Source organism: Pezoporus occidentalis, unplaced genomic scaffold, assembly GCF_034315485.1.
Source record: "Pezoporus occidentalis ecotype Australia unplaced genomic scaffold, CSIRO_AGI_Poc_V1 ctg116, whole genome shotgun sequence".
Taxonomy (NCBI): Eukaryota; Metazoa; Chordata; class Aves; order Psittaciformes; family Psittacidae; genus Pezoporus; species Pezoporus occidentalis.
The window spans coordinates 1,893,387-1,917,569 of record NW_026912951.1 but is presented as its reverse complement, the minus strand read 5'-3'; the positions used below and the strand labels follow the sequence as shown (position 1 = coordinate 1,917,569).

General features: G+C 44.4%; 1 protein-coding gene across 14 annotated transcripts in view; it reads right to left on the bottom strand.

The window, feature by feature from the left end:
* CAMK2G (calcium/calmodulin dependent protein kinase II gamma) overlaps positions 1 to 24,183 on the bottom strand; it is a 123,530-nt gene that overhangs the window by 98,352 nt on the left and 995 nt on the right. For all 14 annotated transcript variants that reach the window (XM_062639548.1, XM_062639567.1, XM_062639583.1 and 11 more), the window contains exon 2: positions 23,032 to 23,126. In XM_062639548.1, the coding sequence (XP_062495532.1) occupies positions 23,032 to 23,126 (95 nt within the window). The remainder of the gene's footprint in view (positions 1 to 23,031; positions 23,127 to 24,183) is intronic.

Genomic DNA, 24,183 nt, shown 5'->3' with positions numbered 1-24,183 from the left:
CTCAGTAGAGACTGGAGTGACCCAAATATGATAGCTTATTAGCAAATATTTCACATGTACATGATCCTTCTGCTCAGCACATAAATTGTTAAAGTCTCTATTCAGTACGTAGAAAATACACATTAACATATAGATAGGTCTATGACTAAGCATCAAGAACAACAATTCGAAATGCCCTTCAAATAAAATACAGATCCACATTGTTCAAACTGGTTGCAGAAAGAACACCCAGTATTTCCTACGACACCTTACAGCACTGGATTTTCAGGTGCTTTAAACAGCAATTCATTTCACCTAATAGCACCATCAACAAGAAGAGAATACAACATTTTGCAAAAACACAATCTGAACTCAAAATAGACTGCATTTAGGAGGTTGAGGCCCAATGTGACTCTCTGCTTTTCTGCAGATGCTGCCTGCCCAACAATTGGATTTGCTTTGATTTAGACTTCAGCTACTCCTGAAAGAATGGAGACAGGTAAAAGGAGGGGGGAACTATTGGGTTTTCTGTCTGAATCTAATACTAAAACTGAACAAACACCTCAATGCAATGACTTGCTTATCACCACACAAGCCATGATTAAGGCAAGATCAGACAACAACAGATATCTCACCACCTTTTTCCCTCTTTTGAAGGAAAAGTGCAATATTGTCTCAGAGATACCCATTTGCTATAGGCACTTCTAATAAAGGGCACTTCTTTGGCCTATAAATGGCACCTCTTCTTCAACAGCAGCTACTTACAAACTAAGATCTGATATCCAAAATTGAAATGCATCTTGAAGTGGCACCCAGCCATTTATAGTGACCTACTCTAGCCAACAGGTTCTAGACATCTTGAAAGAGGTGGCAGGTTAAGATAAACTGTGTCTTGTCTTCCCCATTCTCTTCTGTACACCCTTCAAAAGCCACAGGAATAGAGAAAGAGGAGATGAAGTGGTAGCTGCTGCAAAAGGCATTATCTCTTAGTGAAGGATTCATAGATGTGAAAGTTTTCCTCTCTACCAACAGTTAACCCAGTATCAGGAGCAATAAAACACTGCGTTACAGCACTAAATGACCAACCCAATGAAGACAGAGAAAAAACACTTATTTAGATCCAGGAGGAATAACATATTAAAAAAATAAAGCAATATTTCAGTTCTGTTCCAAAAAGATTGTTTTACAAAATACCTGGAGGTTTAAAAAACAGCAGAATTAATATTGTCTATGCAAATTGGTAGTGACATCACATCATAGATGTGATTACAAAACACATGATTAAATATCTAATTCCAAGGAATGCAAAAAACCCTCGATTTTCAGCAAATCTGGGTATGCCAAGATAAATTATGCCCAGCAGAAGCACAAGTGCTCAGTGCTTGCATCTCTAAAACAGAGCAGCTAAGGAGACCAAGTGGCGATTATAAGGTCCAAGTTTTACCACAAGTACACATCATGGTGTTCAGTTTTGCAATTGCTTCTTCCGCTCCCTCTGTTAACACCACATTTGAACATATTAAAGCCTAGGGGAATCTTCTCAGTTTTGATTTTTCTGCAAAGAAATCCCACTTTTTTTCAAACACAACAGTCTAAGAAAACAGCACACAGGCATATCCTTGCAATTCTGGGTCAAACTCACAAACCTTGGCCTTGTGGCAACGTACAGCAGGAGAGCAAGACCTGGAAAGGAAAATCTGGCCAAACGGAATGCACACAAACCTGGCACTATTGAGTGGTTTTGGCCATCAGGCCACAAAATGTTTTGCACCAAGAACTAGTTTCTCCTCTCACCTACACAGCAGTGCTCTGGGCAGCCCCATTAGTGGCCTGCTCCCCATCTCATGCTAGCCACCTCCTCCTCCACACACTGGCCGCTTCCTGTTCAACAAGCTCGTGGCTCCACCAGGGATGCAGCAGTTCACCACACAGCATCTTTCTTGGCTCTATTTTATGCGATGCTGCTCCCCAATGATCCTGCACACCCTAGGCATCCACCAGTTCCTGATTTCCATACATGAACAGCTTCAGAAGTCTGTTTTCAAGCAGTTGAATCTCTCCACAGATGGTTCAACAGTCCCCATGGTATGGTTTGAGTGCTCAGTGGCAAGCACTCTAACCTCCTTCTTCTGTGAAAAGCAGCTCTGCAAGTACATAACACATCCTGAAAATTTACATGGAGCCCCCTAAAGCCCCTCTGCCTCCAATGGATTATGCAGCTACTACAGACAAGGGCAAGGTGGTTTGAAATGCTTTCATTATAGCACAGATATGGTTCCTTTGAGAGCAGACACTGACACACTTCTGCTTATCACCAAAAGAAGAGACAGAGGAATCACCAGTGAGCTATCCACTAGCTACCCACCTAGGACCACTAAGCTCCAAGCATATGATTCTGACACAGATGGCAGTTAACAGGAGGTGCCTTATTAGAAGATTAGAAGATTCCAGTTAAAACCTAAATGGTCTGGTACCTTTATCTTGAGTTGGCAGCCAGGGTATAGAACCAAGAAATCAAGTCTGTCTGCAGCAATCAATGCAGCCCCCGAAATGGGAGATGTTCCTTCTCTGGCCTAAAACCTGCCCACTTTGTCCCACAGCATGGAAGTTATCCCAATATATAGAACACCTATAACCACAGAAATTCTTAAGAAGAGCTTAGCACAAATGGAGGAGTTAGAGAACAACCACAGAAATGCTTTTGAATGAAGATGGACAAGCTGGTCCCATATTAGGGGAAGCTATGCCAAGCCTGCAGAGTGGCACGACAGGATCTCCTATCTCAAAAGGAAATTATTAGAATGGATGTGTGGGTGTAGTGTTGAGTGGGAGGACACTAAGGTAGATCTAAAGGGAGCTTCCACTTCTCTAGAAGTTCCCTGTAATGCCTTAGTGTTTATTCATATGAACAGACATCATCCATGCAGTATTCTCGTGTCAGCTCTTAAGCAGGAACATGTCAGGGTTTGTGTTTGTATTTCAAATCCAATATAGTTGTTGTCAATCCTGCCTTATGCAGAATTATTTACGTATTGAAAAGCAACGCGTATCCTTCCCAGCTAAAACAGCACATGACGCAGAGGTGGCAACACACTAAAACACAAATGCAGGCAGATGAATAATTATGTAAAAACATCGCTTTTGTACTCCATGCAACTGCTCTGTGTTGCTGACTCAGATGTGTTCATTCCAGCACAAAAAGCTGGGTTTTACTACTGCTGCTACTCCCACTGAGGCTTAGGAAACCAAAGTCAAGCCTACGCCACCCTCAGCTAGGCTCAGTCTGAGAAGCTCTTAGCACCAGAAGCCCCAGCCCTGTAAATCCCCAGTGGGAACTGCAGATCATGGGCACATTTGTAGGAGAATAATTGGTTTCAGAGCCAAGACTGTGCTCCTCCCCCACCCCCTAAATTAAATAAGCCAAGAAGAGTACGCAGCCATCCAGCCATTCTTGGAGAATCATTTTTCTGACTAGGTCTGCGCTTTAAGGATGCCATTTTTCATTATTGTTAATAGGTCTCATTAACTAGAAGCTCTTAAGCACAAGACCATTACTAAATGCAGTTTACATTGCACAAAAGTAATGCCCTTATTGTGGCAAGGGCAGGAGGGAAGGAAATAGTTTGCCTTTCCATAAACACCAATAATTCAAAACCAAATACTATTTGCCCTTCATTTGGGTTCACAGTTATTCCAAATAAATGGACAGTTAAGGGAAGGATGGCTTCAAAGATCTCCAGTTTGCAATTAAGGTGTACCTCATGAGTTAAAAACAAAACACACTTCATTTTAACACACAACAATTGGGAAAAAGAAACAAATAAACAAAAAACACCTCTTTTACGTAAAAACTTTCAGAGCTTTTTGGCATTAGTGATCACGCCATGGATTTATAAAGATATGCGACCACATCCTTAAATTTCAGGCACACAAGCAACTCAAAGGAACAACATAAATCTGTATTTCCTCACCTCCCCCCCCCCCCACCACCACCCCCCCCCCCAACATCCAGGCTCTGGGCAGTGAACTCTCACTTCAGCTGAAAAGTCTGAAACAATGTGTGATCTTGGAAGCCTAAAAGAGAAGGCTGTACAAGAATTTCACTTTTATGAAGCTACAGAACCACAGTGCACAGGGGAAGCTGGCATCCTGCTTCCTAGAAGAGTCAGCCCAGGCAATAGGTAAAGCCCTCTCTCAAGAGTCAAGGAAGTACCCAACCAATTTCTTGCAGTGTTTCCACAAGACCTGCAGAATCACCAGGGCTTTCAGTCACTAGTACAGTTGATAGCCCTATGACTTGTGCATTGAATCAGCTAATAACTTATAATTTTCCACAGAGAAGGCTTGACATCATGCTCTTTGTGCTTTTGATTCAAATATTGCTTAAATCAACCTGAATTTCTATTCATAAACACTGTTTGGAGGCGATCAGCGTATCATCCACACAGAGAAGTAGAACAGTGTTTACAGCTCCAGTGTAAAAGGTTATTTCCAGCCACACACCCATCCAGGCAGTTCATGGGGCTGAGCCTGGGAGGGCTGTGCTTCACATCCTCCTTCACAGTGTTAACATTCCTGTTCCTAAAAAGTAAAAAACTGGCAAAAAAAGAAAGCTTGCTAAGTAAAGCTTGCTTATGTAGACCACACAGAGCTACAACCAGCATCAAGGGATGTGACATTACTGGTTCTTGAGCTTCCCTTTGCTATCTTTTCCCCTACCCTCCATCAAAAAAAAAAAAATCCCAACAAACTTTGTAACCTAAAGACCAAAAGCTTACATGCAATAGCGTTAGCATATGTCCATACACAAGCATTAGTCCTCAGCAGCATTACACATTATTCTAACATGCTGAAGATTACGAAAACAAGGCTCAAGTGCAAACAAAGACAAAAGCAACCTCCAAAAGCAGAGCAAGTCAAGCCACAACGGGCAGTACTGTCAATTCCTAAATTTAATGTACACTCATTGCCAGACCACTAATTCATTTTGTCTCTCATTCCCTAACCAATGGTGGCTGAAACCTGCTAATTCAGGTAGAATAGCAACAATTTAACCTACAATATGCTGGAGCATTAAGACAGCCAGATGGCAGAAATGACAGACTGAAAAGGACAGTGACTGGATGTCCTTTGTAGGGTTTTGGTTTTGGGGGGGGGAGAGTTCTGTTTGTTTCTTTGTTGGTTTGTTTTTTTTATTTTGGTTGGTTGGTTGGTTTGTTTTGTTTGTTGTTGATTTTGGTTGTTTTTTTTTTATCAAGTTAAAGGATGGATCACTCCCAATGCTGGAGTCAAACCCTTCTTCCACTCTCCTGCTGTGGTGCTAGGAAAGGGTATATCTCCAAAGGGAGGCTTGTATTCTTCTCTGAAATTACACAGAAATCAACTGCCAATAAAAAGAAGACAAGGATCTGTGTTTCAGGACTGTCCTAGTCATCCTGTACGAAGGGTAGAAGGACCTGCCAGGGCCAAACACAAACTGAAGAAATAAGTCTGTAAGTCCTTTACTTTTAAGAAAGGATTCCTCTCCAAATACGCCAACTTTAATTACACACAAGTTTCTCATCCCTTTTTCCAATCCGTGATATTTGTCTCAAGGCAGCAAGTTTGCAATGGATTATTGGAAAGATAAATTTTCAATTCGTTGCATAACCACATTTGTCTATTACAGAAAGGGCACACCAGAAAATATAGCTAGTTTTCACAGCACACTTTAATTAACCTTAATCACATTCCACCTCTCCCTAGTATTTTCCGTTTCCCTCTGTTCTTCCCCTTATATGGATACTCCTTCCAAAACCTCCACAGCATGGTTTCTAACTGCCTTCTAAATAAAACCTGAATCACACTATTGGAAGTGAGAGCAGTATCCCCAGCACACATGCTATCAAGTGTAGAATAGCTTTCTGGTCGTTCCCTCCCATTTTTTATTTCCTTCCCTAAACCAGCTTTCAGTTAATGACAGGTCTTCAGCTCTAGCCCATAACTTCTCATTATTCCTTCTGATGAGCTAACAGTAATCTTCTTAAACGCATCCAAGATTTTATTCCTCCCTGGGTGGCAAAGGATGTTCTGCTCTTGAAGACTTCATATTATTTTGACATTATCATATGATCAAGAGGGCTTGCAGCACTAAACCTTGTGCATCTACAGCTGTTTCCTTTGGAAAGACTTCAAATGCTGTAACTATACATTAATGTGAATGTTTACAAATTCTCCAGGAGGTAGGAACCCTTTGCACAAACAGAATGATTAGTTAGCCAAGGAGACACAGTGAGTGGGGAGCAGGAATGGTTTCTTGACAGCATCCCAAAAGTGAATTTTCACAACTGACTCAATTACATATTCAGATCCTGAAATGCAGCCAATTTCAGAATTTACCTAAATTCATGTCATAAGATTGCCCTCATTTTCACTCTTAGGTACAGTTGCTGATCCTAGGGATTTACGTTTTCATTTTGCCACCTCACTTTTACCCACTTGAGAAAGCAACCCATTGCAGATGTTACTGTCCCTGTTACTATAGTTAGGACTGATACAAGGAAATAACTTTATATTTAAGTGATCTCCTTTCCTTTTTCTGATTAGTCTTCATAAACACACACACACACAAAAGTGCTATTTATTATCATCTGTGTAAGAACCTTCTGTATCAACAGCAATTACCTCTAGTTTTCAAACTCTTTATCAGCCAAAAAAAATAACAGAAAGTTAGAGTCCAAAGGCATGCCCAACAAAACGTATTTCAGAGCTGTATCTCATAAACAATAAGCAAGTCAGAGGGAAAAGCAGTACAAGGAACACACCAACTTCTCATTCCTCTAATCAGCAAACTAGACTGCAACTCCTCTTAATACTACATGCTTCAGCCCACGTTACTCCCCTGCCAAATGACCACAGCCATTTTTTCTACCTACACTCTTATTATCACTGTTACTGCAAAGAATACTCTCTCAAGTATTTCCAAGTGTAAAAGAGGGCTATTACTTCCCTGCCCAGTAGTGGTACTGGGAGAATAAAGGATGCTTCAAGAAAGCAACTGCTGCACTATATAGCTGGGGGGAGAAACAAAAAAATTAGATTGAGGGTGGTAGGCTAAAGAAAAAGCTGCAGGAACACTCTCCTGGTGGCGCAGAGGAGCACAGTGCAGTGGAAGGACCTTCTTCCAGACAGGAGAAAACAAATTCTGGGGGAACAAGGGGTGGGAGGAATCAAACTGCTGGAGAGTAAGACTAACCCTTCCCACAGGAGAGAGCAAATCCCTAACATAACTTAGAAAAACCCTACCTGGAAGAGGAGGTTCTTGGCACTGACTGCCCCTTTATCAGCATATGAACAGAAACCACGAGGCTGTCCTGGGGAAGACCTACTGCATCCAGCTTCCAGTTTTCCAAAAACACATCTGTATGATGCGGCTCTTGAATAAAATGCCATCCAATAATGCAGCCACTGGTCATCAAACAGCTGGATTTCTTTTGAATGTACCAAAGACATCTATGTTTGAACCCAAATGATAGAAGCTTGGGAGGAAAACAAAACCACAGGATTTCTGCCTGCTCCTAATACTGGTAGTCAGCAGAATGCCCTTCTTCACTGCATGCGACGTGTTAGGGGAGCATATGTCCACGCAATAGCAACCCCATATTCATCACTTATTGTTTAGCTATTCAAACTAGTTAAGAGATGGAACGATGCTGGAAATGCTGCCTTGATTTGGTATTTGAGAGACATGACCAAGAAGAGCAAAAACTAAATGGAAAATCCTGAGAGCACAGATGAATGGCTCTGCACCCAAGCGCTGAATGACTCCTCTCCAAAAGAGCTAATACCTCTGTCAAAATATGCTCTTCAGACAAGAAGAAACATCAAATCTCAGAGGATTAGAATAATTAAAAAAAAAAAAAAAAAAGCTAAACCATCTATTTTAAGCCTAAATTCCCCTAGCAATACTAGGACAACTTTAAATTAAGCAGAGCAAGCTGTAAATACAGAACAGGCTAGCAAGAATTTCAGTGAGAGCAGACTTACAACACACCTATGTGCCACACCAGTTATTGCCTACATCAGAGCAAACAAAACACTTCTATAAGGGGCAAAGCATGCCATGTAGCAGTAAGTCCACACAGCAGTCAGGAATACAAGGTGGGGTGGGTGGAGAGGCAGCGTGGCTGCCTCCAGCTGCTGAAGAGTCCATAAACTTAATCCTGTGTATGCAAAATCCTCAGGTACTTCCAGGTATTGTATAGGAGCGAGACAGTGAGAAGTTTCCACTCAGTAAAGCAACTTTATATGTAAGGATTACTTAAAAACTTAAATGTTTCTAAGCGCTGATAACTTTCCAGACAATATCTAGAGAGGGAGTCCCAACATTTCTATAAGCCAGGCTCCCCCTCGGGCAGCTGGCAAGGCTCCACAATGCTGTCTCCATCCCTGCACCCCAGCCACCTGTCTGCCTGGTCCCAACAGCATCAGGCCTGAAAACCAAGTTAATACCCCCCAGTACCTCAATCCAAAGCCACTCAGGTGTCTCTGCTCCCCTTTCCCTGTTCCAGGAGTAGAGCACAGGCATGCAAGAGCTATCTCCACACCACCAGTCCAGTGTACTAACAGATTACTCCACATGTGCTTTTCTCAGCCCCTACTTCAGGAGATCCTGGTTCCTGAAGCAACACTCAAGCAACCACTTCCACGGTGCACCAAGAAACCTATCTGGAAGCCAAATGCCTTCCTATTCCTACCACTTTAATAATTCCTTACTGAAGGGCTCTTCTGAGCTTGGCTTCCTAATCCATGGGATGGGACAGAAAATTCAAGAGACCTGCTGTGACACAGAGAAGAGAACAGGCACCTCCAGTAGAAAGAGGAAGGTGCTCCTTAAGCCAACGCATAGAGACTGTGTAGTGTCAACTCATGGCCTCGTTCAGCTGGACTCTATTCTGCCTGTATTACATTCATGCTTTGCTAGCTGTAGCTGTCATAACTACCATCTTTTTCAGGTGTTGCAAGCTTCAGATCTGGGGAAGGAGAGATGTTTAAAAAGAATAAGTGCACACCTTCTTGTCTAGACCAAGCAATTGGCAGCAACCCAGTGCAGCCTAATACACCCAGTATGAGGAGCAAAACTGCCTGTTAGGGACAGCCCTGTACACCAGCACGCAGTTCTGCAGCGTTGACATCCCTATGCACAGAACAAGAAAAAGGGCAGAAACAAACTCCAGTGCAGCCACAGAAAGGCTCCTTTTTTTCAGCTTACCATTTTCTTTCTTTTTTTCCCCTCCTAAGCCAATTGAGTTGCAACATGATCTATCACCTTGGAAGCTCAGTGTGCTTTTCACAGGGAGTAGTGCTGCATGGTCATTGTGGCTGTCCTCATAACCACAGGTGATGTAGTGGTAAGGGACTCGTGTCCCCTGTGAACACCCTTACAACAGAAAGATCAGGCATGCTAGCAATGAGTTGGGAGTCCTTTCTGCATCTCAGTGACATTTTCATCACCATAACTGGCCACGGGTAGAATATCCCAGGAAGCAAACCCTAAAAATAACTTCTTACAACAAGTCAGCCAGTCCCCCAGCAAAAGGGGAGGGAGCATTGCTTATACTTGGTTAGCACTATTCCGTTATTACAAGAGGGACAATGAATGCCCAGGCAAACAACAGAGGCAGAGAGGAAACAGAGGGGGAAAGCAGGTTGTGAATCATACACCAATTTCTCCTGTATCACCAATGACTGTCAATAGGAGGTGCTTTCCCAAGAGAAAATAAAGAAACTGAAGTAGGAACCTAGAACCAAGTCTGCCCAAAATACTTTTAAATGCATTGAAAGAGGGAGCCTTTCCTACTAAGCACCAGAGTGAAAAGAAGTGTGTACTCTCCCCAGCTGCAGACACCTTTAGGAAAGATCCTGTGGGGCCCTCTCCAGCTCTGGCCCATGGATCTCCAGGTATCCGTGGAGATTCCCGTGGGAAGGCATCGCGCTTCCCAGGTACTTAACCACAGAAACCATAGAGGACTTTCTTCACCAGAATACCCTCAGAAACTTGTGGCTGGGGAACCAGCAAGCAATCCTACAAGTGCTCCCTGGCATGGCTGATACCCAGGCAGCCTTTCAAAGGGCTTCCACACATTGGAAGAGCAGAACAGCAGGCCATCTGCTCCTCAGCCATGTGCTCAAAGCCACAGGCTTCCCAACCAGCCCCCTTGACATGCTCCCGAGGGGCTGCAACCCTTGCAGACCTCCCCCTGAGACAGCACATCTGCCCCCACTTGCAGCAGGGCTACCACAGTACATGGCCCCTCTCTTCTCATACCAAGTCACTCAGCAGCAGTCCCCAGCCTGCGGGGTACAAGACCTGCACAGCCATGGCACTCCAGCTGACTCCACCTGTGGGTTTCCTCCCTGACATCACAGCATCCCCACCGGTCACCAGCATCATCCCCTTGCACCAGCAAGTCGTTTCTGTGACAGCCCATACAGTGGAGGAGGGCACAGTAATAAACTTGCGACTCGGGAGGTCTCTGTGCGCTCCCGAGTCACGTGCAGAAGCTCACAGGCTCCGAATTGTAACAGGACATCCTGTGTGAGAAGGGAGTGTGCACTAAAGACATCATGACAGGATCAGCCCTAAGCAAACACCTGGTCAGGCCCTGTGGCAGAAAGAGGAAGGGAAAAGCATGACAGGATTTTCTAGTCCCAGGACTGCTGGCCGCTGTGCTTTTCCACATGTTTTCCAGCTCCTGGGCAGGTGGTGCAGACACAGGCACAGAAAGGAGGGGTTCCTAGCATCAGCACAGTGCCGCCATCCCTTTCTCCTCCTCCTCCAAAGTCTTTCTGCACAAGTTTCTGTGTGCTGTGGGAAGGACCCAGACACAACTGCAGATACCTGGCTGGCTTGCACTCACTCCCTCTTGATTTACAGAACTTCCCTGCTAACAGCTGCATTGCAGATGAACCCTCTTAAAGTGGACATGCAGTAAGCGAGACAGTAGGGCGCAGAGCTGCTCCAAAGGCGACGCAGCCGTATCAGGAACCTCTCCACTGCACACACAGCAACTGAGACCTGTGCAAGAACTCCAGCAGCCCTGTCTCAATCCCACTATGCACACAGTTTATCAAAGAGAAATCCCACCAAGTGAGCTCATTTCTGGACACAAGCTTCTTTCTTCTCCCCATCAGCTGATCGCATCAGGTGCTAGTGAGTTTAGATGAATCAGCTAAATAAATACCAGACTACAGCTGGTTAGCAGAAAAGGTAACAGTGTCAGGGAGGCAGGTCTCATCAGTGCCAAGTCACTGCAATGCAGGATCCAGGAATTCAAAGATGCAGAAGGAAGAATATAAATTCCTCTGGCTCAGTCAAGCTGCATGTTTCCTGGTTTGCAAGCCAGCCCCCCTCCCCCCCCCCTCAGATAAGCAACCGCATCAGTGAGACCTGAGTTGTTTCCAAGACGGGGAAGGAGTTTTAGCTGTGCTCTGCAAATGAGAAAAAGCTCAGCAGTTAACATTCGATATTTCATCAGGGACATGAGCCTAGGAAAGCCAAGAAACTTCTTGACCATTTGTGAGGTGGTGCGAGGGAAAGCTTTTTAACATCAGCTTCGGGACTACTGAATGAACTAGGCACACACAGACACAAAGAGTTAGTGAAGCATAATGTGCTTCCTTAAGGTTGGGTAACCAGCTATGCTGCAACATAAACTGCTAGCAGCAGCCAGAGTCACCTGGACTTGTCAGCAGTATTTGATAATGGTTATCAAAAAAGCAAACTGCCTTGTTCCTAATGGTTACCAAAAAAGCAAACTGCCTTGTTCCTCTGTTTTCACATCTCTGGTGCTGAACTTGGCTGTCTGGAGAGGATAAACAAGCGTGTTAGGAGAGCTCAACTCCCAGACTGCTGTTGTAGAAGTGTTTCCACACAGAGGACGAGCTGACCAACACTTCACTCCTCTACATCATCCTTATAAAGTGCTAGAGCAATTCAGACAGACAGAGGAGGCTGTGGATCACTGCTCTGCGCTGATCAGGCAACACTGAAAATTTTAATCCAGGCAACTTCATAACAAGCAGTAGACGCAACACAATATCCTAATCTGCAGAGCTGACAGATTCTAGCCAGATGACATAAAAGTCAAACAAAAATGGGCAGAGCTGAAAGTCACTTTTCAATCCTGCAGTCCAAAAATCAGGAATATTTAAAGTAACACAAGAGCTATGAATCACTACTTTAACTTGCAGTGAAGAGGCACATCCGTCACGATCAAGCTTTGTCTCTGCACTGGCACCAGTTATAAAATGAAGCTGTGCAACTTCAACTCTTCCAATCTGTCTGACACAATCTCAACAGAGGACATTTGATACCCAAAGCTTACATGGAGAGGCCCCGAGGCAGGCAAAATTCAACTTAACAGCGTATCAACTCTTTGGGCAAGCAACAGAAAGAACTGCTTGGCATCAGCAGGCCATACTCTGTATTAGACTCCAAGAAAACCCTTCCAGCCAGTCCCTGTGGGTTACAGGGGGCATTAAGGACAAATTCATTCTTCCACATTTACTTTTTCTCCCAGCCACCCTGGGTGATGTCTTGGCCCATTACCCATGAAACGTTATACACTTGGATGCAAGGGGGTGGGAGGAAAAAAAAAAAGGATAAAACCAAGATGCACAGACATTTTCAGAATGGCAGCTGCTTCCCTACAGTAGAAACACTTAAGTATATTTGGCAGGCACTGGAGACCAATACAAGAAGAGGTTTAACAAGCTGTTTTCCCTGCAAAAGCTTCCAGGGCACCCATGCTATTTGAAATGTGAATCTATTAAGTGTGCTCCTGCATCCCAGAGAAAGTACTTGACTATCCCCTTTGAAGTCATAAGTCAGGTGTACGACATCAGGACTCCAGCAGCAAGCACAGCAGCAGGATCAACACACACATCTCTCATCTCCAGAGCTGAAGGGAACTTTACACACTGACTATATTCTGCTGCTCAGACAAGGAGACCCCTCACTCAGAAGTGAGACCATCAACTGTAGACCCCTCTGGAACTCACAACAGGTTTGGAATAGAGCAACAAGTTCAGGAAATACTCTCTTTCAAGATAGAAGCTGAGGTAAAACTGACCTTGAGCTACCCTGTGCTCAGTCCTGCCTGCAAAAGAAGAGAAAGGGAAAAAAAAAAAAACAAAACAAAAGTGTCCTTCTTAAGTTTAAAGATTTCTAGCTCATCTCCCTCCTTTTTCCACCTCAGACCTCAGGCTGTGTCAGCCTGCTTCTCCTTTTCTCACTGTTCCCCTGGGATTAAGAAAACCTCCTCCTTCAAAGAAGAGTTGTTGTCAACATCAAGAAATGACATTTCTCTCTTCACAGCTATCACTTACCACAGTCTACACCAATTGACTTACCGGAGATGATACAGTAACAGCAGAAGATAAAGCACATCCAAATACTGAGTTACTCCACTAGACAAGCTGCAGCCCACAACAGCTAACTCAGGTGCCTAGAGGAGGAACAGAAGTGAGGGAAGGGAAAGAATCCTTTCCACAAGCTTTCAGAAACTGGCTTCGGAGGCTTAACATCCTTGTTCTCACTCACAGCCTGTATTCACAGGGGCTTAAAAAGACCACTGGGATTTCCATGATTCAGAAAGACCTACACCATTAATTTCTATAGACATTAATGTCTCCTTTAATAAACAAATGTTTTAAGTTGAAGAAGCCCTTCTAGAAAAGAAACTAGATATAATTACCGCAATTCTAAAACATTTAACACTACTCTGTGTATTGCTGCTCAGGGGGTTGCCACGCATGACCGGAGAAGTCTCTCCTGAAGCAGCCTGCAAAAAGCCACTGTATAACTTGTAGTTCTGCAAACAAACAAGTGGTACCACCTGTTGAGCTATGGGGCACTGAAGCCAGAGACCCCTCCACAAGCTCCTCACTCCCCAGCCAACTGCACATCACTAATTCTTCTAGGACCACTCCTTATAACAGTCAACCTCCACAAAGGAGGCTGCAGCACAGGGTAGTGATAGGACTTCCCTCAGACTCCAATGCAGGGAAAACTGCCCAAGCCCACCCTCCATCACACACAACCTGCCCACCACCCAGGCCCTCGCCACAACGCCATCAGCTCTGATACGCAGTGACACCGCTCCAGCTCTCGGCAGGGAAACAGCAGGGACAAAAGCAGTACACAGGGTCATGACCAATACTAGCCCTAATAGTGCTGATATGATTTTAAATCAGACATTTTCAAGGACAACAGCCTTGCGTCATCAGTAACATTAGCGCAGACTGGTTAACTTTGAGTCTGGAGGCTTCAGAATATCAAACTATACTGAAACTGGATTATTTGTACCAACTCTGATGCTGAAAAGCTCTCAGCACAAGGCAGAGAACTAGTTATCTGTGCGTATATGGAACAGAAAAAAAAGGCCAGAAAGAGAGAGACACACCAACTTTTCCCACTTTTTCCATTTCACCTGCCAAAACAATCCAAATCCTGGCAATTTACCCAGTGAAAGCAGGGTGCATCTACCCCTCTTCAAAGAAGGAATCTGTCAGAGCAACGTTGCACAGAATTTAGACTGAAGGAAGAATGCCAGTGCACATTCCCACCCGCCATCCCAGTGGCTAAAGTAAAGCGGGCCTGGTACTTTTCACTAGGATGCTGTTCTTCGTTAATACATCATCACCCACCCTTCTCCTTCTCCCCTCCCCTCCCTCCTATGAGAAAGTTTAAACCTTTGGCTCACACACATCTGGTAGATTTTTCAGTCCCTGTTTGACACTGTGATCATGGCAACAGCCCCCAGAGATAACCCAGCAGCTCTGCCACAGCAGGCAGGCTGCCTCTCCCTGCCTTCTCTGCCACTGAGCCTTCTGCTCCTTAGGCCTATGAAGGGCACCTTCCTTCCTTTGAGATATGTTTGCATGGGTCTTGTTTTTCCTTTAAATTAACTTTGCCTTCATTCCTGCAATGCCTCCTCTTTTCTCCAAGACATCTCTCGGCTCAATTTTTGGTATGCTGACAGAATCACACTAATGACAGCACTGCAAAGAGAGATGCTACCTTTGCTGCCCTGGAGAAAAAGGGTCCTGTGTTTAAAAGCCAAATCACCTGTGCCTTCTGGCAGAGAGAAAAGATGAGCTAGCACCCTTCTCAGAAGCAGGACGCTAATCTGGACTCATCCCAGTGTCACTACTAAGCAGACCCCAACCATGGGACAGACAAGGCAGCCTAGGGCTGCAGGTGCTTGGATGACAGCTAGCTCAAGATGGGAACTTTGGATTGAAGCAGCAGGACAGCGGGTCACCAATCCAGAGAGGTATGTAACTCATGCTCTCAGGAACATAATGCCAAAGTGCTGAGAGTACAGTATCACATCTAGACGCACACACACGTTCTCTGAAAGGTCATCACATTTACTCAACTCACATCTCAGAGACGGGGAATTCTCCTGACTCTGCCAGGATCAGAGTGAGATGGATCCTGACACCATGAGTAAAGCCACAGTTATCTCCTCCTTTCCTGACCCCATCATAAAAAGGCAAAATACAACATTAACTAACTAGCTCTCCTCACATGTCTGAATTATTCTCAGTCAGCAGTAATTAGGTGCTTACACCAACCATCATCCTCCCCAGTCTGCTCATCTAACGGGTGGAAGCAACAGGAATTCTGCAATATTCTCTGGGAGGAGAGTGAAGCAGCATTACTAAAGGGATATTTTCAATCAAAACATTATAGATTAATACAATTATTGGTTAAAGTAACCAATCCAGGAGAAACAAATGAACATTCAAAAGAAATTAAAAATTAAAACAGGAAGAAAGGGGGCCAGAGAGCAACAGGCAAAAAAAAAAAGCTATGAGGCATCAAAATCTAACAGCTATAGACTCAGTTTTCACAGGCAGCTAAATCCATGCCTCACTAGCCTTTGGTTATCCTCAGTGTTCAAAAAACTTGTTTCTAAGATACTGCCAGCCCATTTCTTCAGAGGTATGCTGCTGCTGCTCTCCAGAAGTCATGTATACAGCAATACCAGAATGCTCAGGGAGCCATAACAGTAGTATATGGTGAAATTTAAATACACAGTGAGTTTAAGAAGGTATAAAATTAGGTCAGCCTAACTCATAAGACCCCACATTTGAAGCAGTAAGCTCACTGTCATAGGGGCCAGCAGGAACTACAGTTGTTTCAATTACAGCTTGACATTTCCTCCATACACTAAAAATATCTAGTGAGCACCTCAAGATTTTAAGCACATATTTGCCCATCAGAAGCCAGTGCACCTCTGCTTTCCCCAAGATGACTGCTCTGAGCATTGGCATCACATCTGTTGCAGGCAAACACACAACAAGGCGAGATACTCTGCATTTCTTTTTACAGCATTCAAAGCTTCTTTCCTGAGCTGGTGGATCCTGGTGCCAGCTGATGCAGCCTTCCTGGCCTGGCCAAGCCAACAGCAACAGCTCACTCTATAGTCAAACACTTACAAATTAACATTTTTTGTAAAGTCCATTATCTTGGTGGAAATTAGGAAGTTTCAGGAACAGAGGAACACAAACATCTGAAACACCAGAACAGCTGATAGGCCAGAATTAATGGAAAGAGGGGTGATGCCTTGCTTGTGAGGGTTATGAGCTCAGAGTGGAGAGACTTTTTTTTTTCCTTATTAGCATGTTTGCCTTTAAAAATTGTCTTCACCCAATCTGCAGAGCCAGGAAAAATAAAACACTTGCAGAGCATGGAACACAACAAGAAGATTGTCATAGTCCTCCCCGGAAACAGTGGTGCTAGACCTTTGCTCTGGGGGAGGGAGGGAGCACTCTGCAGAGGTTTCTTCATGATGAAGCCTCCTCTGACAGTGAGGATTTTGGTACCGTCCAGAGAACAACTAAATTTGGAGGCAATGAAATTTCCACACTACACCCCAAAACCACCACCAGCACCACAACCAACAAAAGTAGAAACACACAGCTTTTGCACCACATCCTTCTCACAAGAAATTCAAGGGGCTCTCCCTGCCCCTAACATCTACAGTGCACTCAATATCCCAATCTTCACTGAAGGGGCACCTGGAAACATCTCAGTTGTAGCTCGCTGGTCAAATGAGAGCTGGTAAATGCTCTAGAGCCAAGGCCTTTGGGACACGTGCAGGAGTTAGTCTAATCACATTTCTGCCATACACAAGTCCAGTTTATATTGGGAAAACAAGAAACCCGACTCTCTCGCCAAGCCCCTTTCTCCAACCTCATGCGGAGGCAGTAGGAACTCCTGCCCAATCTGTGTGCCCAATGCCCCCCCTCCTTATTGTTAATGCTGGAAATTCAATACTTAATGTGACCACTGAGAAGACAGACACGAGCTGAAATCCTGTCTGCTCTGTTCCAGCTCCTTTATAAAATATACAGCGTAAACTGAGAGGCAACCTGGGGTAACCCCAGCCATCGCTGTCACCCGCAGCGGGAGGAAGCCAGCTTCTGGCCATAGCGAGCCACAGTAAAGCAAGGTGTCCAGCGCTCGCCGCCCCGCCAATCTCTGCCGGCTCTCAACACAGGGCGCTCTCCTGCCTGTACCGATGCTTTGAGGCAGGCAAAAAGCCAGGCTGACCGACCCTCGGTGGCCACCCGGCAAGCTCCCAGCCACAGCCTCTCCTCCAAGGTCAGGGTCTCTCCTTTCACACACCCCACTCCTTTTTCTCCAAACACCTCTGACGGTGAAATCTCTGCTGGTGACATACACTGCCCGAACCCTACCTCCCCTGAGCAGGGGCTGCAGACGGAGGGGAGGAGGGGGAGACAGGCTGCCGGTGGGAGGCAGAGGGCTGCAGTTTCTGACATCAGCAGAGCAGCCCCCCCGCCACTCCCCGCCGCACGCATGTGTGCTGCGGTGCAGAGCGCAGAGTTCAGCCACTCGCCATCCACGCACCCGCCCCACCGGCCGATCCTTCCCCTGCAGCCCCCTTCCCGCAGCACCCAGCCCCTCACGTTCACCCCACCACACACACTGCTCTGGGGGATGCAGCACTCCGGCTCTGCTCCTTACATCCCTCCGGGTGTGCAAAGACTTCCAAAAAAATCCTCAGCCATCTCTGCAGCTGATCTCCTATATGTGCTCCCCAATCACAGCATCTCTCAGACTGCTTGCTGGCAGCAGAAGGGAGGAGAAGCTGGGGCACAGGGAAGCTCTTCACACTCAGCCTAAGGCCCACCCTGCAGAAAGGGCAGCCCCTCTCCCACACGGAATGACCAGACTTGATTTGGCTGCTCAGCAACTACAGCTGAGCAGACAGGGTTTGATTTGCTGTCCTCTGCAAGAAAGGACATTTGTACCCAGCCTACAAACACAGGCACGCACAGAGGACGCCTATTACAGGACACTGCTACTCGGGTTAGGATTTGCGCTTCAGCCATCTGTGACCAGTGTGCTGGGCTTCCCTGCTTTCACACAGAGCGGATTTGCCAGGCTGCAGTGCACCACCGCTGCACTCTTCCAATTCGAGCGGCTGTGCTGGATCCCACAGGGGACTTCAAACCTGGCAACCACAGGAGCAGTCCAAGACAGTCCTAACTCAAACACAGGCTAAGAACGTTTGCAGAGCAGATCAAGATAGACGTAGGGACTGATGCTGCTAAACCTCCTCCACAGCATTCAAGCTCAACTTTTCAGCATTCAGGGAAAACTACTACTGACACCTCCAACAAAAAATACTGTAAAGCCCAAATCAGCAACCACTATGGAACCGAAAGCCAGGACAAGAGGGGTGTATGAAAAAAATCTGAGTTGGAAGAGTAAAGAGAGTTTTTTTCCTGACAGGGATTGATACACAGAAGTAGTTCCCTGCTCCTCCCACAATCCACATAATCTTCTATAGGAGCAACAACAAAGTAACTGGTAGGCTACAAATTTTCATCTGGTTTACAGATTTGGAAAGAAAGAGAGCAGGGTGAGAATCCACCTCTTTATTCCACAGGCAAGAGCAAAGCCACAGTAAGGAGAAGTAGCAAAGCAGTCTGACTTCCAAGACAGTTGCTTTTCACCTTTTTCATCAAGAGATGTCACTTGCAAGAGTTGTACGACACAGGTTTTCAGCAGTAAATGAAATTTAACAACAGATGCAATGCAGAGAGATTTCTCTCCCTGCACCTAAAAACAAAGGTGGTGTTAAGATCTTACTACATGTGGGGATAGAATCACTACATCCTCTATGGTATAAACATCCTAAAAATTATCACAGGATAGAACTCTGTCTGCCTCTTTCCAGCGCAGGACTATCTCTTGAAGTATATGCTCGACAGTCAAATACTGCGTATTTCCCTACTGCTACTAAAGCTACTGCTTCTCTCCTGATCCTTTTTCTTTGGTAACTGCAAGCAATTTTACTTTATTTGAAGTTCACTGCTGCCTAGAAACTGAAGCACTGCTTGCTATGCGTTTTCATGTTCAAAAAGTATCCTGGTGACACTTGCAACACAACTTCAAAAAAATTAGTTATTGCTTCCCTCTACCTGCAGCTTTGGTAAAAACCTGTATGTTCAATCCCATAGGAATTTCAGATGACTGAAGCATTGTATTTCCCCTATGCGTAATAACCACTGCTCTTACATGTCAGCTGAACACTCACTAAGGTGAAGTCTGTTTCCCCTCCCTTTCCACAAGCATTTGGCCCCTGTTTAACAAAGTTCTTGGCACACTCTTCACTGGGCAGTCTTAAGCATCACACAATATGAGTAATATGAATAATAACAAATACTTAATTAAAGCTGAAATATGAATTTTAACCTAGATGAGCTCTTAGTGACACGATTCATTAAAAAAGAGAGAGAACGGGCACCCCAAAATCATAGACAATAGAGAAACAGAGACTCTCCTCTCAACATCTGACTTTGTATTTTACGAAGGGTGAAGCTTACAAGAGCAAAGTTGTTAGGATTGCCCTTCATAAATACCAGCACCGCATTCATCCTCCTTGTTTTGAGAGAGAAGCCCTTTAACAGCACCATGCCTCTTCAACTCTATATTGCTTTAAGAAAAGTTTGATAAACGTGCTAGATAATACAAAACCCTCTGAAAGAAAACAATTCACCCTGAAGTGTTCCTCTTCCTCCTTTTCTGCTACATAAAGCAAGCTGTTCAGCACTTCCCAGCTGGCTATCTAGTATTTCTTTATCAAGAGTCTTAAAAAATAAAGGTAACAAGAAGTACTGCGGAAGAGAGCAAGGCTTTATTACCCCTTCCCTGTACGTAACCTAGGGAAGCACTACAGCAGACAAAACTTCTGTGAAGCAGCAATGGGCTGGACATATACACAGCAGCAAGACGCTGGCTCTTGAAGCAGCAATTACCACATGAGATATCTACGCAGGTTCAAATTCTGCTAGAGAAGGTACAAAATGTTAGCTGTAGCTAAGCTTAAGCTGGAGAGGAGCAGGCTGTCCCCACATGATGAAATATTCTGGCCTTGTGACCAAGCCTAGAATAAAGCCAACAACGTGAGAGGCAGGTCAAGAGGGTGGGTTAACCTGCACTACAGACATGTATGCAACTGGGCATGCAGGAGAGCCTCGTCTGTGTATTGCTGGGCAGAGACGTGACACCCAGGGGAGAAGTGCCAGCTCAGGGAAAGGAAGCATCAGGCAACATATATCCAGGATACTGCAGAATTAATGCCGTAATTCTCCTCCTGTGGGAGACAGCTTTCTAAAATGCTTTTCCCAGAGACTTTCATTTTCAGGTTGCTGAATCGAATCTCCCTAATCACTGATTTACAGCTGCAGTGTCTACATAGCAAGCATTTCTCCTTCAGTGCTTTAAAGACCTATTCCAAGGTGAATTCACTAAGTTCCTATCAATATATTCAGTCCCTTTTTGTACTAACCACTTGAGCTATCAGCAAACACAGCTGGAATAACTGAGGAACCTATATATTCAGCTGAAGTCACCATTCACTTTTCACTGTAAAAGCACATTCTTTAGTCCTCAGATAAGACTTCAACGAAATCTGATCAGTCCCTTGTTTCAGATATTGTTCTGAACTAGCAGAAACATCCATTTCCTTTCTTGGCTCTCTTCACACTTGCCCTCTACCTAACCAATACCTTTCTAAGTCATTGCTAGCTGCCTCAAGTTACGTAGCTGAGGACCAGGCTAGTATCCTCAATGTATTTTATTTACAGGAACGTCTGAAATCTAGAAAGTAAATAGAAGATCAAAACATGGCCTGTATTCACCCAAACTTACTCCTCCTACTTGCTGGGTCATAGCAGTATCATCACCTTAATATGAGAAACAATTAGAATCTATGTATCCCTTCCTCTGTAATTCATTAGGTGCCCAAACACTTAAAAAATGACTCAATCAGTTCTACTATGACATATTCTGTTAGCATGTTTCTGAATTTTCTTTCAACTGAACTGATTCTGCAGGTTTGCTCATTTTTTTTATCTCCAGAGTTAACTTCAACACCACCTTCTTTGTAGGAAAACGGTTTCTCATTTGCGACCAGTTTATCAAGCTACTGGGGTCTCAGAAGATGGCTCTCCTGAGAGTTAGTCCTCGCTACAGGATGGACAGGGAACTCTGCAGAGCGAACACGGCATTAATGGCCATCAGCAGAGCAAAGCCACCCTTCAAACCCCTCCCATATTAAGTTGAACTAATTTTGAACTCATGAGATTGGATATCCCACCTACATCAGCAGGCACTGTCACCTGACTATGGAGGAATGCTAATTCTAACAGGATCTGCAGCCACCAACTAAACAATCTAGGGCCCACAGGCTGGTCCCCAACACAACCTCACTCAGGAAACAACACATTATCGGATACACTTGCTTCCACAAGTCAAAAAAGGAGAAACAAACCAACCTTCACAGCATGGCACTCTCAATTTCTCACACTTCTTTTCCATGCTAACTACACTAAATGGAAATTTTTCACCAGTCTTCAAGCCATCTTCTGCTCTTATTATCACATTTTGTATTCCAGCAAAAAAGTATATTCTATTTTTCTCTTTTACAGGGATTAGGCAAAACATTATTCACTTCTAAGTCATTTATCAAGATCATTTGCTGCTTCCTCTTGTCTCTCCTTTTATTTCTCAGTCATCCTCCTTACTAAACCATCTATTGAACTAGCAAGACAGTCAAGGGCCTAATACATTAATTTTGTCAAATCTGAAAGGTCTCTAAGGACTTTGATCTTGTCCAGTTCACCTCTTCTGGAAAACAGTCACCTCTGGCATCTCAACTTGTTGCACACTCTGCTTTCAGCATCTTGTACTGCAGGTTGGTTTCTCTCATTCTCTCCCTCATCCACTCCACCCTTGAAGCAACTAATCCCTGTAAGAGTTTCCCTACACACTAGAAGATACACATTCCCTGCATACTACAAGCTACACTACCCTTTGTGCATCTCTGGAAAACAGAAGACCAACAGCTCAGGGGAAGAGTTTAGTCTTTTGAAAAGAAAAACAAATCTTCAGCCTGGTTTCAGGTTTTTAAGTCTCCAGGAATAACAAAAGCAACAAATACTTGTTCTGATTAACTGAGAAATCAAATTTGCAAGATTTCTGCACTCAACCTACTTCTGCCTTTGAAAGCAAACTTGTCGGTTTCCAAACACACCACATTTGACTACTGTATGAAAGGAACAAGGAATATAGCATGTATCCTTAAAAAAGGATAATCACATCTCTTTGGGTAAGACAGATCTCCTAGCCAAAACCCGCCTGCAACGCTTCTCTTTATTATGAGCGATCGGTGCACACACACATCAATAAATCTCCCATAAACATACCTCTAGCTAGGCTTGCAGAAGAAATACCTCAAAAGAAAAAAAGACAATGCCACAGAGTATCCATTTCCAGATACAGGATTTTTTCTATCATCTTGCAACACCTCCTTGCAACCTCCTCTCTGCCACACAACTCAATTACTTTGTAACGCTGAAATAATGACTGAGACAAGCAACTGCAGATCCCTTACATTTATCACAGCTTCAACTCCAGCAAAGTATTTTCTGCCCATGGAAGGGAGAAGGGAACATCGAGAGACTAACCTCTGGCTGACAGCTTTTTGGTGTTGATGATTTTTGCAGCATATTCCTGTGATGAACTTTTCTTTACACATCTGCGGACCACAGAGAAGGCTCCCCTGGAAAAAAAAACACAGAGGGTAGGAGCTCTGAAATTGAAAATGAGAATACAATTGCAGCAATTTTTAACCTAGAGTGGACCAGGTTAAGGACAGAAGACATGCAGAGGATGGAAGTGACATATGAGAAACTGAAGAAAAGCACATGCTGTCTGATCAACAAATATAACCTAGTCTATATGGCACTGAAGCCCCCTCCCAGACAGCACAGTAAGAACAACACACCATCCAGGGAGAAAGGACTCATACAGGCACAGAAACGGGATGTGAGGGATTGATGAACAGGAGACGATGCTGCAAACACTTGCCAGTAAGTCCACCTCCCAAAGACAGTATCCTCAGCAGTTTTATCAGACAACCAGGACTCATTTCTCCCATGTTCAAGTGCCAGCTTGGTCACAAAATCGCTGCAACACTTTGCAGAAGTAACTAGTTCTCTTACATCTCCCTACCCACCTACAAAATGGGGATAAGCATGTGCCTATTAAGGAAGCACACAGGAAGCTACAAGGCTTCGTACATTTTCTCAAGCTGGAATTATTGATATTATTACAACTATTCCAAAGAGCCACCTGGAGAAGAGGTCTGAGAGAGAGGGAAGAAGGATTTCTTTGAGGAAAAAAAAACAGATAATACAAGACACCAAGGTGAAAAGATAGGGACTCAGAATCTACAGGACTACACAGCTGAGTGTTTAAAAGCAGTTCCTTCCGTTTGAAACCAAACCAAAACCAAAAACAAAATCCACAACAAAGCCAAGTGGGAAAAGAATAACAACTGGCTTTACAGGAAAAATCCGAAAAGGACAAATAAGAGAAAACTGGCAGAAAATTTCAAGTCCTTCAGACCAGGAATGTGAAACTACATCTAAGGACAAATGTACATATTTAAAGTATAAGAAAGAGGAACAGAACCTGCACAAGGACCCCACAAGACAGCCCTACAGACAGCCTAAAATAGCTTGAATCCTCACGATACTGCAGAGTCCTGCCTTTTTCTCCCCTTCCTCAACCTCTACATACAAACCAATGAGCAGCAAGGTGAGCACAAGCACCGG